This window comes from Anolis carolinensis, chromosome 2 (genome assembly GCF_035594765.1).
Source record: "Anolis carolinensis isolate JA03-04 chromosome 2, rAnoCar3.1.pri, whole genome shotgun sequence".
Classification (NCBI taxonomy): Eukaryota; Metazoa; Chordata; class Lepidosauria; order Squamata; family Dactyloidae; genus Anolis; species Anolis carolinensis.
Window position 1 is genome coordinate 140,727,261 of NC_085842.1, and position 16,326 is coordinate 140,743,586.

General features: G+C 40.6%; 1 protein-coding gene across 1 annotated transcript in view; it reads left to right on the forward strand.

Annotated features, from left to right (window-relative positions):
- tbcd (tubulin folding cofactor D) overlaps window positions 1-16,326 on the forward strand; it is a 171,594-nt gene that overhangs the window by 133,400 nt on the left and 21,868 nt on the right. Inside the window, exons 30-33 of the mRNA XM_062970687.1 lie at window positions 1,103-1,243; window positions 8,695-8,778; window positions 10,487-10,645; window positions 13,778-13,916. Of these exons, the coding sequence (XP_062826757.1) occupies window positions 1,103-1,243; window positions 8,695-8,778; window positions 10,487-10,645; window positions 13,778-13,916 (523 nt within the window). The remainder of the gene's footprint in view (window positions 1-1,102; window positions 1,244-8,694; window positions 8,779-10,486; window positions 10,646-13,777; window positions 13,917-16,326) is intronic.

Here is a 16,326-nt window from a genome sequence, read left to right on the forward strand (position 1 = left end):
AGTAACTCAGTATTGGACATCTACTTATTCATATATGACAGTTATTTCTGTCTGGATTAGGCAACATGTTGGTGTAATATAAGAGAGCTCTGCATCATAGACAGGCCAAATGCCACTTGGTACATTTAGAATTTCAGTGAACATATTCAGGACTAGCTGTGTTGGCCATGCACAAAACAAAGTGGAAGCAAGTGCCTTTGGATCTTGCAGTGTATTGAACTATCATGTTGGAGCTCAGCAGCCTTAATCCCACAGAACCCTGGCAGTTTGCAAACAGAAGAAAAGTTTGGTGGTCACGACGCCTATTGAGATGACACCTTTCTGGGTAAAGTAGCTGCCTGTGACCTGATTCCTCAATCTGAGTCAATTGTCCCTCAGCGCCAGGCTGAGCTGCTGATAGACTGAACTTCATATTTAATTCCCAGTTAAATCCTGTCTCCAGGAATACTATCTATGACAGAATCTTGGCTACGAGAGCATCAAATCAACTAGTATCTCTCTCTTTAACCACTAGTTAATTCTACAGTTCAAGTATATAATGTCAAAAGACTATGCTAAATACTTACTCACTCGGATCAATCATGCCTTGCTCTGCAGTTTTAGAATTGGTGTTTTTTTCCTCTCCATTTTGATTAACTGACCGATAGTGATATAGTCAGTGAATGTATTTAAAAATAGTTTTGTTAACTATATCAAACACATAAATACATACATAGTTGAAAATATAGAAAGCATTTAACACAGAGGTATCAACCCCATTTTCACTGAGGGCCATGTCAGGACTGTTTGTAATTGTAAAATTATATAAATGCAAGTATGTTACTCCGGCATTGAAAGCCTCATGGCCCACATAAAATGATGTGGTGATCTGGATTCTTCGCGTGGGCCTTGCGTTTGACACATGATCTAACAACCACAAAGGGGAGCATTACATCAATAAGCAAAAGGGAAAAAGAATTCAAAGACATAAACAGTGCAGACATAAACCGTAGCTCCCCCCACCTCTAAAGTGCTGAATTTAATTTAATGTTAGTGAACATGTGTTATATGTGCTAAGATTTTACAGTTATATACATTTTGTGAATACATATTCTTTCTCCAGAGTTTGCCAAACAATTGGCGTGAAAGGAGATGGGTCGCCAAATGAATACGTATGCAAAAATAATGTTGCACAGATATACAACATATTGCTGGATGGCCTCAATGATTACACAACAGACAGTCGTGGTGATGTTGGAGCATGGTAGGATATTTTATCTTTATAGAGTAGATCCCATTTCTGTGTCCTTAGGTTGTAAATTAAAAAAATAGGATTGTATTCAAAACAAGTACCCAGAAAAAAATCACAATTAGCAGTGTTTTCGCTAGCACATTTCATAACTGAAGCACCTTAAGAATAATGCCGTCTAGCTTTGCCAAAACAAAGACTGAGGGAAAACAATGAACAGCAAACTTGATGGAAAGCTAATCATATCCAAGTTAAGTGATTTGCAACCTTGCCAACAGTTCTTGTAATTTTGTCATTGCAAAGGGAAAGTTGATGAATATTTATTATACGTGTGTGTGTGTGTTTGTGTTGTAAGTGTGTGTGTGTTCCTCTGGGTAGGTTGCAGAAAATTAAAATAATAAAATACAGATCTTTAAAATGTTGGACATTAAAAACCAAACAGCATGAGAAGATGAAGATTTTTGAATTTGCTGACATATCAGTATAAAGGTTTGTTAAATGTCATTCTTTTAAATAAAAAACCCAAAGTATCTCTGTGTTGTCGCAGGCTTTCATGACCGGGATCACAAGGTTGTTGTGTATTTTTCGGGCAGTATGGCCATGTTCCAGAAGTATTCTCTCCTGACGTTTCGCCCACATCTATGGCAGGCATCCTCAGAGGTTGTGAGGTCACCTCACAACCTCTGAGGATGCCTGCCATAGATGTGGGCGAAATGTTAGGAGAGAATACTTCTGGAACATGGCCATACTGCCCGGAGAACACACAACAACCCCAAAGTATCTCTATTTGAATTGAAGCAGTATTGGGGTGTCTTAACTTCTTATTCCTTACTGTAATTTTAGTTCTAATTTCTCATTGTTCCCAAAGGTTTGAGTGACTTTTTTGCAATTCCATTATGGTGGCTGGACAGCAGAGGGCACAATTGTATCAGCAGCTCTGATATCTGTCATAACTCCATACAAAAAGCCCTTGGGGCCTAGTAAAATGTTAAGGTAGTGTTGCTGTTGTCTATAAATCCTAAAATGGAAAACCTTTCACAGATATGATTGGACTGGCATCAGTCCCAACCAGCATAGCCAGTGGTTACAGAGGACAGAAATTGTAGTCCAATGGCATATAGAGGCTACATTTCCTCTCTGCACACAAAATCAAGATCACTAATATCCCCTCACCAAACTAAAGAAAATTCAAGCTAATATAATAACATTTCATTTTGGGTTTTTTTTTAAAGAAAGTATTTCCTTTTGGATTCTTGCCAATTCTGTCTCTTTACCAAGCTTAGGAAAGTTTGGATACTTGTGCTTTCACTTTCTCTTGGCCTTATTTCTTGATTTCCCCTCCCCCCTCTGTCTTTCCTTCATTTTCCCCTCTCTCTGCTTTGCAGTTCCATTTTGATGGCTAGACAGCAGAGGGCACTTTAAAAAAAACCTTATTCCTGAGTTTTTCCTTCTCACATCATGTCTTTCCACCTTTTCACACTGCTGATTTTTCTGTGGGTATGTATCGAAAATGAGTAAAGCAAAGACTAAATCCAAAGGTCTTTGTGCCCCCTGTTAGTAAGGTCAGAGTGACTCAAACTATGCTAGTGTTCCTGAGTGACTCCCGTGGGAGGAGTATCTGCTGCCTGTAGAGCTGTTGCTGCAGGTTGTGAACATTAATTGCCTCAGGAAGAAATAAATATGGTGAAAGCTGAAATCAGCTGTGGCTGAAAACCAGCTTTTCCATCTGATTTTCATGGTATCAGAAAGGAACACCCCTGAATCAAGAACAAGCAACAGTCACAATCTTTGTCCCTCATTGTCCCATAATTGGTCCCATTCTATACTCAGATCCAGGTCCACTGCAGCTAGCTGCATGGCAAGTGAACTGCGAGATGGATATTCACAAAGAGTGATAAGCACACTTTTATCTTTCAGAGGAAGTTCCACCCTCAGAATATATGATCCACTTGGAAAGCCTTTCATAGATCACCTCAGATAAAATCTGTTCCTCCTCACACCGTTGGGATGAAGGAAGTCTTAGATTTTCTTCTAACAGTCCTTATCTTAGGGCTTAAACTGAATACCTTACAACACCAAACCACATTTTGTCCTACATTTTATCAACTAAGCAAAAGTGCTCATTTTTCTGTCTTCCCATAAAGAGTTTTCTTACAGGAAGGTTCTTTTTCTCAGTCCTCATTGCTTCCCAACTTGGATTACACAGTGTGTTAATATACACCACCATTCCAGGCTCCCATTTGAGCTTCTTAAGACTGTTCTGCTTCTAATTCTGTTCCCCAATGCACTTTTCTTTGTGCCAGATCAGCGGTCATTTCAGCAGCATTCTCACCTGTAAGAAATTTGCAGGGCTGCAATTTGGGCTACTCCTTCCATGTGTACATTACAAATTGGACCAATTAGTCTCCACAAAGGCCTCTTTTGGTAGATGTCTGTCAGGTCCTGCCAGATTGATTCAATTTCTTGCCAGTATCCCTCCAAGGGTCTGTTTAAGCTAGAGTAATTCTCTTGCTTAAATGGCTCCTTCTCCATGGGCTAAGAATGGTACATTTGGGAACTTACCATGAAGGTTGAATCTAGACATCTAATCCCATCCATGGGTGGCAATGCTGATTTTCTTTTTAGGAAAACCTTTCTGTTCTTTTTTTTTTCTTAGCTTGGGAGTGATTTTACAGATGCTAGAGATCCAACTTTGCTAAAAGAACATGCAATTTCTTACCTGGCCTGGGTGGTAATTGCAGTTAAGCTTTTCTTGGATGGCTTCTCCTTAACTAGAATGGATCTTCATAGTAAGTTCCCTAGTGTATCATTCTGACAAGAGAACAAGGCACCTTACAGCAAAGTTAAAACAGCTAAAGACCTAATTCTTCAAATGTTGAAAATAAATAAGCTGCCATGTTAATAAAACCATTAATTTAAACCAATATGAAATCATTTAAACATATAATAAGGGTAAAAGTTCAGCAGAAGTCTTAATTAAAAACCTTTCTGCAATAATATAACAAAAAATGGCTCAGAGTTGAAGTTCTCCATCCAGCTGACTGGGTTGACTCTTTTTGGAAATTTGTGGAGTGGGGTGGGGAACTGTGTCCTTTCCAAGACGTACAAAAAAGAATTACATTTGTAAATGAAAAGAAAAACTTTTTTTAAAGGATTCGTGGGAAAGCTAACTGACTATACTTTCCATATGCAAACTTAACATTCCTTTTGACAGGTTGTTTGCTGGGACTTGTCCAAACTGTCTGCAGGTGTTAAATATAGTAACATGAAAGGAGAAAAAGTATTCCCTGATGAATGTTCACATAATCGTGACGATCCAGGTTATATTTCTTACCACTCTAGTCTTATTTTTTTATCAGAATCCATCCACTGGATCCAAGAGTTCATTTATTCACCTTTCTTGACCTTGAAAAAGAAACACAAAATGTTTTTCTTTTTTGTTTTGCCTAGATGAGATGCATATAGATGCACTTTTTAAAGTGAATAATCTAACTGTCTGGGAATGGAGCACATTCTTCTGCAGACTCTTGTGTAATAACATTTCACCAGGTCCTTATTTTTTTATTTTTTTCTTCATCATAAATTTGTTAAACCGTTCTTGCATTCTGTACCTGAAATAGTTAACATTAGCTTTTTCATTGTTAATGAAGCCAGTTGGGATTGCTTTTTTAAACACTTCTTCAAGGCACAGAACTAATTCCATCTGTGTATCACATATAGGAGTGGGCCTAAAAATGTTAATGATTATGATGATTATGATGTCTTTCATTTTTCCCATTCACAAGGCAGCTTTCGGCAGTTAAAGCACAGTTATAATAGCAAAACACACAGAAGTTAAAATATAATTTTAAAAATTTAAATCAGCTAAAGACATAAGGGTACAACATGAACAACATATGGATGAAGTAAAAACCATGTCTCAGCCCGGTGCCCTGAAATGACTTCTGCAAGTTCCTTCAATACTCTTGGATGTAGTTCATCTGGCCCTGGAGACTTGAATTCATTTAGAGTAGCCACATATTCCTTGACTAGTTCTTTACCTATTTTGGGTTGCATTCCCCTTATTACCTCATCCGCTCCATATTGTTCAGGTTGAACACCAATCTCCTTTTGGGATAAGAAGGTGTTGAGCAGCTCTGCCTTTTCCCTAAACCCTGTTAGTAATTTCACCACCTTTTCCATGCAGAGGCCCTATAGTTTCCTTTTTCTTCCTTTTTCTACAGTCATAACGAAAGAACCTTTTTTTTATTGGTTTTAATCTCTCTGGCAAGCCTGAATTCATTTTGTGCCTTAGCCTTACGAACCTTTTCCCTACATATGTTGGTTATTTGTTTGAATTCCTCTTTGGTGATTTCCCTCCTTTTCCATTTCTTGTGCATGTCTCCTTTAAATCTTAGCTCAGTTAAAAGTTCTTTGGACATCCATTCTGGTTGTTTTACACTTCTATTTTTTCTCTTTGCTGGCACTGTTTGCAATTGTGCATTCAGTAGCTCATTTTTATGAAATTCCCATCCATCATTAACTCCCTTCTCTTAGTATTCCTGTCCATGGAATCAGTCTCGGTATTTCCTTACATTTCTTGAAATCAGTCTAGAAAGCGTGTTTGACTTTTCTTAGTTTTACCCTTCCTTTGTATCACAAACTCCAGGAGCACATGGCCACTCACACCTAAGGATCCCACCACTTCCATTCCATTGACCAGATCTTCAGTGTTGGTTAGGATCAGATCCAGAATAGCAGATCCCCTTGTTGCTTTTCTATCTTCTGGATAATAACATTATCTGTAAGGCAAGTAAGGAATTCATTGGAATTTGTACTCTTGGCAAAGTTTGTTTTCCAACAAATATCAGAGTAGTTGAAGTCCCCCATTACTACTATATCTCTTCTTTCTGCATGTTTGGTCATCTGGTCAAGGAAGGCTTCATCCAGTTCTTCCATCTGGCTTGGAGGTCTGTAGTAGACCCCCACTACTACATCTTTTTCAGTCCTTGTTCCTTTAATTCTTAGCCTGGTGCTCTCAACCTGGTTTTTAGGATTGAAGTCTTGTATCTCTTCACAAGTATAAATATTTTTGACATATAATGCTACTCCACCTTCTCTTCTGTTTGGTCCATTTCTTTGAAATAGTTTTTTCCCTTCCCTTGCTACATTCCAGTTATCAGACTCTTCCCACCAGGTTTCAGATATGCCAATTACATCATAACTGTTTTGTTGTGCTAAGAGTTCCAGCTCATCTTGTTTATTTTCCATGCTCTGGGCATTGGGGTAAAAATATCTATGCCCGTGGGACCATTCCCCTTAGCTGTTTATTTGAGATTATTGTCCCCTTACTGCTTGATACTTGTTGTGTTTGTCCAACCCTCTCTTTAGTCTTTTGTCTGATCACTCCAGACCTTGATAAACTACTGTTCCCAAGGATAATGTCACCTCCCCCACACAACCTAACTTAAAGTCTGCCTGATCTGTGAGGTGTAGCCCATCCTGTGTAGACCATCTTCCTGGAAGAACAGACCATGGCCCCAGGAAGCCAAATTGTTCTTCCTGACATCAACTTCAGAGCCAGTTATTCACCTCTACTATTTTTTTGCTCTTACTGGGCTGTGTCGTACAACAGAGAGGAGAGATTAAAAGACCACCTATACATTAAGATCTTTTAGCTTTCTTCAAAGAGCTTCAAAAAATTTTCAGATCTTTTTAAGACTATGCCTTGCAGTATCGTTGGTTCCTACATGAAAGGAGGAGGGTCAGTGGGCTTGATGACCCTTGTCAGCCGCTGAGTTATGTGGTAAATTTTTGTCCCAGGGAGGCAGCATATTTCGCTAGACATCTTATCAGGTTTGCAAATCACCACTTCTGTTCCTCTCAGGAGGGAGTCGCCTATGACCAACACCCGTTTGTCCTGAGGATTTACATTATCCCTGTCCTGTAAGGTGTTCTGTAGATCTCCTTAAAACTGGCCCTGTTGCTGAATTGGATTGTGTAGCTCTAAACTGGCTTCTTCCTCAGAGATAGCCCCCCCCCCCCCATTCATCAAGGATAATCCTGTCAGAAGTGTCCAGGACCCCCTCATTTTTCCTAGTGTGTTCTTGTTCTGCCTCATCTATGACTGGGAAAAGAGCTTCTGCTTCATTCAGTGACTGCAGTTTCCATGTTTGTGAACTGTCCCCCTCCCCAGAGACATCCCCCATGCATTGATCAAGGAGTGTCCACTCAGTTGTACGAAAGAACCTCTTATCCTCCCAGAGGTGTTGTATGTCCTCATTATCTGTTATTTGTGAGAGAACTTGAAATCGATTGTGTAACTCCAGATTAATAGAAGGATTCATAGAACGATGTCTGGTCCTGTTTCTCACATTTTGTCACATTTTTCAAAGCATGAGCATTCTCCACAGTGGATTACTGCTTTTGGAGTGGAGTTTCTGATCTTTGAGTGTCTGCTACAACCTTTCATATATCATACAATTTATTTTGGAGTTGTTTCATAATGTTTACAAGAAGCTATTGGGTTCGATGGGCCAGAAGGTCTATGTTATGTCAAGGGGACTGAAAAAAATGAGTTGACTTGGGGGGGGGGGGTCACCCCCCATTTTTTTCAGGTTTGAAAAAAACCTGGTTTACTCGTGAATTTTAACTGATTAACCAAATCCACATGAGTGTCCACTGAAGTTTATCTGTCTTGAGTGTCCACTGAAGCTTATCGATGGAGCCTTACTTCCAAATTATTTTGCGTTATGGAACTACTCTTCATGGTTCGTTAAAAAAAGTTTCAGCCCCTGCCCCTTTTTTTTCTGGCTATGGCCCTGAATTGGTGTGTTCAAGCTCTTTTTACGAAGTTGTTCTTAGTACCAGGAGACAAGTTACTTTTGGTACAAATGGGATGGCTTGCTGCAGCTGGTAAGATCTTCAAGATATTGTTTTTTGTTGATACTGTTTTTGTTATAATGTTGCAGTTGTGTCTTGTGGGGGGGGGGGGATAAATTTCAGCCTTAGTCCTGACCTAATTACTGACATCAACAATTTTAAAAATTGGAATATATAATACATTCACTGGTTGCCACTCTTTCCTTTTTAATTATGTACCCAGGGTTCTATGTATGCCATATTCATGAAACTGTCATGAAGGACAGGTTCTAGTATCTTGTTTAAGAATTTACCACAAGAAATTCATCTGTTTCAAAAGCCTGATGTTATGGCTGTGCTGAAAACATTATAAGCATGTAGGAAGTGCCTGGGAAAATACCACAAGTTAGAGAAATATTAAACAAGGCAACCAGTGGATGTGGGAAATGATTTAAGTGTTCACAGGTGTTCTATTCACATACTTTAGCTAGCAGTGTTGTGTGCATGTGCAAACATATGCATATACACAAGTGTGTTCATATCACAACTGTAATATGACTCCAGCTTATATGTATGAGTCTCAAAATTTAACGTTGGCAACTTGCTTTGTATCTTTATTTCAACAGGGTGAGAGAAGCTGCTATGACAAGTTTAATGGAAGTGTTGCTGTTAGTAACTCAGACTGAGCCAGAGTTAATCGACACTGATGTGTATGTACTAGTTTGCAAACCATTTGTGTATACTTGCTATATGGTTAGGTGATCATCTATTTTTTGGAAAAGTGCTTTGGTAGTACCTATTGTTGGGATTCAGTTGTCTTCATTACTGTGGTTAAAAAAATAAACCAGAATTTATTTATGTTTTGTAACAAAGGGAATTAGACTGTAGTTTTTATTTATCACTGCCTTGTTAAACTGAATAGTTAAAACTAAAGTTTTAACAGCAATGTAAGTATGTTTGTTATATATTAATCTGTTTATATCTTAATTTACACTGTATTAATTAACTTTTTTTAATTTTTGTACTTGTGCTTTTTAAACTGTGACCAAAGTGTGGGATTGTTAGTCACCTTGAGTCCCCACAGAGAAAAAGATGGGTTATAAATAAAGTTAATATAATAATAATAATACTGTATTTTGCATGTCTAAAATACTGCATATTATGTACATATTTACAGAGCCAGCAATGGTACATTTGTACATATTTATCTTGAAATGTTACGGGCCATCTCTCCAAATGCTCAAAGTGTAACAGTCATTATAATCAAAATGCAATGTCATTTAATAAAAAATTAAAATAATTTTTAAAGCGCCTTTACAATAGTTAGAAAATGGTGAAAACAGGATCCATTGAGCTGAAATAGAATCATAGAATAGTAGAGTTGGAAGAGACCTCACGGGCCATCCAGTCCAACCCCCCCGCTAAGAAGCAGGAAATCGCATTCAAAGCACCCCCGACAGATGGCCATCCAGCCTCTGCTTAAAAGCCTCCAAAGAAGGAGCCTCCGCCACAGCCCGGGGGAGAGAGTTCCACTGCCGAACAGCCCTTCTCATAGTGAGGAAGTTCTTCCTGATGTTCAGGTGGAATCTCCTTTCCTGTAGTTTGAAGCCATTGTTCCGTGTCCTAGTCTGCAGGGCAGCAGAAAACAAGCTTGCTCCCTCCTCCCTATGACTTCCCCTCACATATTTGTACATGGCTATCATGTCTCCTCTCAGCCTTCTCTTCTGCAGGCTAAACATGCCCAGCTCTTTAAGCTGCTCCTCATAGGGCTTGTTCTCCAGACCCTTAATCATTTTAGTCACCCTCCTCTGGACACTTTCCAGCTTGTCAACATCTCCCTTCAACTGCGGTGCCCAAAATTGGACACAGTATTCCAGGTGTGGTCTGACCAAGGCAGAATAGAGGGGGAGCATGACTTCCCTGGATCTAGACGCTATATCCCTATTGATGCAGGCCAGAATCCCGTTGGCTTTTTTAGCTGCCGCATCACATTGTTGGCTCATGTTTAACTTGTTGTCCACGAGGACTCCAAGGTCTTTTTCACACACACTGCTGTCAAGCCAGGCGTCCCCCATTCTGTATCTTTGATTTCCATTTTTTTCTGCCGAAGTGAAGTATCTTGCATCTGTCCCTGTTGAACTTCATTTTGTTAGTTTCGGCCCAAATATTCTGGCTGGCATGTAAAAAAAGCCTCAAGTTTATTCCTGGAAGTTAGGAGAGAAAAATGCAAGACTGTCTAACCAGTTCTAGCTTACTATTCCCCAATATTGTCTCAGCTGTTCTCACTTCCTTCATGGAAGGAGTTTTTAGTGGGCCCTGTCTAGAAGATTATATTGGAAATGAGAATGGCCAAATAGGGAGTGGTTATTGTGTCTTTAAAAATGCATGAATGGGTTTTTCTGTGTATTTTATTTTCAGCTCCAAGCAGATCATGTGCTGTGTGGCTCAGCAGTCAGCAGAAAAAATTGACCGGTTTCGAGCTCATGCAGGATCCATCTTCCTCACGCTTCTGTACTTCAGCAACCCCCCTGTCCCCCACATCCCCCACCGAGAAGAATTAGAGAAGATATTTCCAAGGTAACCAATACAGGGTGGTCTCAGATAACGGTGGCCATAGGAGCCCTGAAAGGCATGCCTTGTTTGAACATGGTGTGTTTGTAAAATATATTTGAAGGAAATATTCCATTCTGATTTGACAGGATTTGCTTTCAGGATCATAGCCATTATTTGTGTTTATCAGAAGAAAAATCTTAAAGAGGCTATTTTAAAAAATCCAGTAGTAAGTTTTTGAAAAAGATGTGAATGCTAGCAGTTTCAAAGTGAAAATGTGGGAATTATTTATTGGTATATCCAACTAAGGGTTAGACAGTGCATACAATCCCCTGCCAATCTATTCTCAAAGGACACATCACCTTCAGTTGAGAGGAGAAAAAAATTGTAGTTGAATTTAAACCTTTTCACACCTGCTATTTCTTGCTCCAAATTACCTCCAACATGTTTCTCCCCTACTCCAAAAACTTGTGTAAAAAGTCCACTGGTCAATGTGAAAAAATGTTACTTAAGCCATATAATTTTATTCAAGCACGATTTGTGACATATGTGTAATTCGATTAAAGTAAATGGGGTTTCCAGACTTATCGGGGGAGGGGGATAGGCTATGGTGAGAAATGAAGAGTGGATGCCATTATTCTTCTCTTAGAGGTATTGCTTCTTTACAGGGAGCACTGAATGTACTAATGTGCAGTTTGGGAACAGTCAGACAGCTCAAAGCCCAGGGTAGTAAAAGACTTTAAGGAAAGAATTCTTCATTCTGGACCAGCCGTATACCTCCCCAGCTTCACTGTCAGCCAGTTTGCTGGCATTCTCACTTTCCATCCTTTCCATTTCAATGCACTTATGTGCAGCACACAATCATTTATACTTCCAGTCACAACTTTTTGGCTAGGGCTCGATCCACGAGGAGAGGGAAGAACAGGGACTGCACTGCATGTCCTAGTCCCCATTTCAAGGATTCCCTAAAGGGATATTAGGGATTAGGCCTCAGCTCAAAGGTAACAGAAACATGCAGTACCTTCTGTCCCTGTGGATCTCATTTCATGCCTTCCCCTGCAGAAGGACAAGGATTGGTTCATGAATCTAAAGGAGCATTGTCTTATATCTTGATCCATACTCTGTTCTACACCATCTCCCCTTAGGGAGATGGGGCGGGGTATAAAAATAAAATTATTATTATTATTGACACAACGACGTTGTATGACACAGCAAACAAGATAGATATGCTGGATTTCGTTTCACAAAACCACAAGTCGAACACTTCCCAAGTGTCTAGGACTGTGTGATGTATTTTCGGATGATGCGTGCAGATCCCAGCAGGGTGGCCTTTGGCAGTTGGCAGATCGTAATTTTGTCAATATCTATTGTTTCCAAATGCCGGCTGAGATCTTTTGGCATGGCACCCAGTGTGCCCATCACCACCGGGACCACCTGCACTGGTTTCTGCCAGAGTCTTTGAAGTTCAATCCTGAGGTCCTGATAGCGGCTGAGTTTTTCCTGTTGTTTTTCATCAATGTGACTGTCACCTGGGATGGCAACATCAATTATCCAAACCTTTTTCTTTTCCACAACTGTGATGTCTGGTGTGTTGTGTTCCAGAACTTTGTCAGTCTGGATTCGGAAGTCCCACAGTATCTTTGCGTGTTCATTTTCCACGACCTTTGCTGGTTTGTGATCCCACCAGTTCTTTGCTGCTGGCAGGTGGTACTTGAGGCATAATTTATTTATTTATTTATTTACAGCATTTATATTCTGCCCTTCTCACCCCGAAGGGGACTCAGGGCGGATCACATTACACACATCAGGCAAACATTCAATGCCTTTTTAACATAGGACAAAGACAACAACAAACATAGCTCTGAGCGGGCCTCGAACTTATGACCTCCTGGTCAGTAATTCATTGCTCTCCCGTCTGCGCCACAGCCTCGGGCATAAGTTCCAATGGATCATTTAGGCCACACAGTTGTGCCTCTGTTTGTAGTCTATCTGTGCAATTTTGTTACAGCAGCTGAGGATATGATCAATGGTTTCGTCGGTTTCCTTGCACAGTCTGCATTTTGGGTCATCAGCTGATTTTTCGATCTTGGCCTTAATTGCATTTGTTCTGATGGCTTGCTCCTGGGCTGCAAGGATCAGGCCTTCTGTCTCCTCCTTCAGGGTCCCATTCGTGAGCCAGAGCCAGGTCTTCTCCTTATCAGCTTTTCCTTCAATTTTGTCAAGGAACTTTCAATGCAATGTTTTGTTGTGCCAGCTGTCAGCTCTAGTTTGTAGTGCAGTTTTCTTGTACTGTTTTTTATATGCTGTGTTTTGAGGAGTTTCTGATTTTTGACTTCAATCAAAGCAGGTTCTTCACTTTGCTTTACATATTCTGCCAGGGCATGTTCTTCTTCTTTGACTGCTTGTTTTACTTGTAAGAGTCCTCTGCCCCCTGATCTTCTAGGCAGATAGAGCCAGTCAACATCACTGCGAGGGTGCAGTGAATGATGAATGGTCATGAGTTTTCTTGTTTTTCTGTCCAAATTGTCCAGTTCCGCCTGTGTCCAATTTATAATGCCAGCAGTATATCTTATGACAGGTATGGCCCAGGTGTTTATGGCCTTGATGGTGTTGCCTCCATTGAGCTTGCTTTTGAGAATTTTTCTGACCCTTTGTGTGTATTCTTTGCTGACCACAGTTTTCACATGTTCATGCTTGATGTTGTTCAGCTGTAATATGCCCAGATATTTATAGGCCTCTGGCTGGTGACACTTTATTGTTTGGCCATTGGGCATATTATAATATTATATTATTATTATTATTATTATTATTATTATTATTATTATTATTAGGCTCCAAAAAGCTGAAACTTATAAATTAATAGCTATGTCAACTCCAGCATTGTCTTCAGGTATTATAACTTGGTTTCGCTTTCCCTTCACGATTTTGACTGCTGCTAGCTAGCAATGCCACAGGATAATAAAGTAACAATGTTGTGAAAGTATCGTGTAAAGTCCATTTGGTCTGCTGGCCAAAGGGCAGTCACACATTTTGCTATCAAACTTCTGATTTGGTTGCAGTGGTTATGTAGTGTCAGTTTGGTTAAAAGGGGCAGTTGTGTGCATATATGCTGTATCTAAGTGTTCCTAAGAAGGGACCATGTTCTTTATTATTTTGCAGATCAGAGGCTTTAACATTCAATTGGAATGCAGCATCCCAAGCCTTTCCTAAAATCACACAACTTTTGGGTTTAGCATCGTATCGTTACCATGTCCTAACAGGTCTGACCGTGTCTGTTGGTGGACTGACTGAATCAACAGTAAGTAAATAAAACACATTTGCTTGGTAAAAAGCTCTTCATAACTTTAAATATGGGAAGCCTAGATTAAGAGTCGTGCATCACTTAATTTAGCTTTCAGGTTTGAGAAAGCAAGTTATCTTGATAAATGCAGATCTCTTTTAACAAGGCATGAATTTCCCTTGCCCTATTACTGTTTAATGTGGCTATAACATAGTTTGGTTTTCCCCTTCAAACTGCCTCCTTGATAACATCCCCGGACTAGGTCTTATGATTTCACTATTTGCCATCTTTGTTTCTTTGTAAGCATTCCATTTCACCCAGTTCTGAAAGTGTGATTAACCTCAGACCAATTTTCTTCTTTCTGGAAGCAGGGGCCATGCTTATGGCGGGGGGGGGGGGGGGGGGGCGTTGTTGTATAACATCACAATCATAGCAAGAGGAAAAAGAGCCATCAGTTCTTCCTCCAAATTCTTTTACATACACCATGCTTAAATTGCTGTTGCTGTATGTTCAAGTCATTTCTGACTAATGGAAATCCTAAGGTGAAACTATTGTCTTCTGAGGGGGATTGAAGTTGAGAAAGTGTGACTTGCCCAAGACTACCCATGAGTTTCCATGGCTGAGTGGGGATTCGAACCCTAGTCTCCAGAGTCCAGGAGGAACATTCAATCCACTAGAAATGTTGGCTCTTGTTATTCCTATAGAATGATAGAAAAAATGCAAATGAGTGGTTGGAAGTTCAGTTTTGTTTTGACTGCCTGGAAAATGTTTCCAGTCCTGCAGAAGCTATTTGAAGCTTAAAATCTATTAAATATGCCAATTTAATGGCTATTTATTTATATCCAGCTTTATCTCTCCATATGGAGATTCAAAACGGCTCACAATCAAAAACATTATGACTTAAAATGTCAAGGACAGAACGCCACAAGATTCAAAGTAACAGAGTTTATTAGATTACAGAACTCAAAAATGCCCGTAAAACACAAGGGCCAGGCAATTTTTGCCTTTAGGAGCAAAAAGGGGCAAAAGTAAATGTTCAAAAGATAAACCGGATTAAACCGGAGTTTAATCCGGGTAAAAACAAACTGCTTTCTTCAGCCTGGGTATAAACAAAACGAAAGCCAAGGAACAAAAGATACAAAGAATGCAACTAATTGGCAGCAGATTCCTCTCTGCTGCCAACACTGTGTTTAGAGTAACTTGCGTCGCTCCCACACACACAGCAGACAGGATTCCAACACGAACAAATCAGCCAGGGATTTTAGCAGTAGAGTAGACCAGTTCCGTTCCGTAGATCAAAGCCAGAAGCAGACGTTTGTAGTTTTTCCAAGTCCAAGAAGGGGGGAAGACAAGCCGTGGTCAGTTCAGTCCGAGTTCTCAAAGCAGGAGATGGCGTCCGTCAAGAAGACGACGGAAGGTCAAGCTAATAAGAGTAAGCACAGGTTTGCACAAACAAATGCCCACACAATCCCTCCCGCCGTCTGACCCTGGATTCCAATCAACTTACGTCTCAGCACAGGAAAGCACACAAGTCTTCAGGGAAGCGTCCCACACACACACACGAATCCCAAGCGTTTGCCCAGATTACCTTGCCCGACGCAATTTGCAATTGCTCCCAAGCCCCATTTTATGCCAGTTACAAATCATCATCACTGTCAGCTGTCCTCCTTAACCCGGGCGTTTCCTCATCACTTTCCTCGTCAGAGCTGGAACACCTCTGACTACGCCCAACAGCATCTCCAGCTGTGGATCCCGTCCCATCCCTCCAGCTAAGCCATGGGTCTAATCCTGAAGGTCCCCATTCATCTTCTGTCCCATCATGGCCAGTGGCACCCAATTCCTCCCGTACCCGAGTCCAATCCATCTCATCCTCCTCTGAGCTAACCAGCCCCTCCTCCATTCTTTCCGTAAACCCTTCGAAAGATTCTTCGTCAGATGGTGCTGCAAATATGTCTCGCAGTCTTTTTCTCTCTCGCTCCTCGAGAGTATCTGACTCTCGAGGAGTCTTACGCCCACGTCTGTCAGAAACAGAGCCATGAGGCTCAATCATAACACTATCCCCTCTCACAAAGGCCTCCTCCCCCGATGGCGGAGAAGTGGCAGTGATACCCTCCGCTATAGCACCACGACGACCAGAGGTATCTAGTTTCAACAGCGAACGATGAAAGACTGGATGGACCTTTAAACTAGACGGTAAACGCAAACGAAACGCAACAGAAGAAATCTTTTTAACGATAGGAAAGGGACCCAAATACCGAGGCGCAAACTTTCCCCCAGCCTGTTTAATATGTTTGGAAGATAACCACACCAAATCCCCTTCTTCCAACTCCTCCCCTGCCTGCCTGTGGCGGTCAGCCTGAGTCTTCTGCGTTGCCTTAGCTTCCAACAGTAAGCGACGGGCAACATCATGCAATGCAGCCATTTCCGT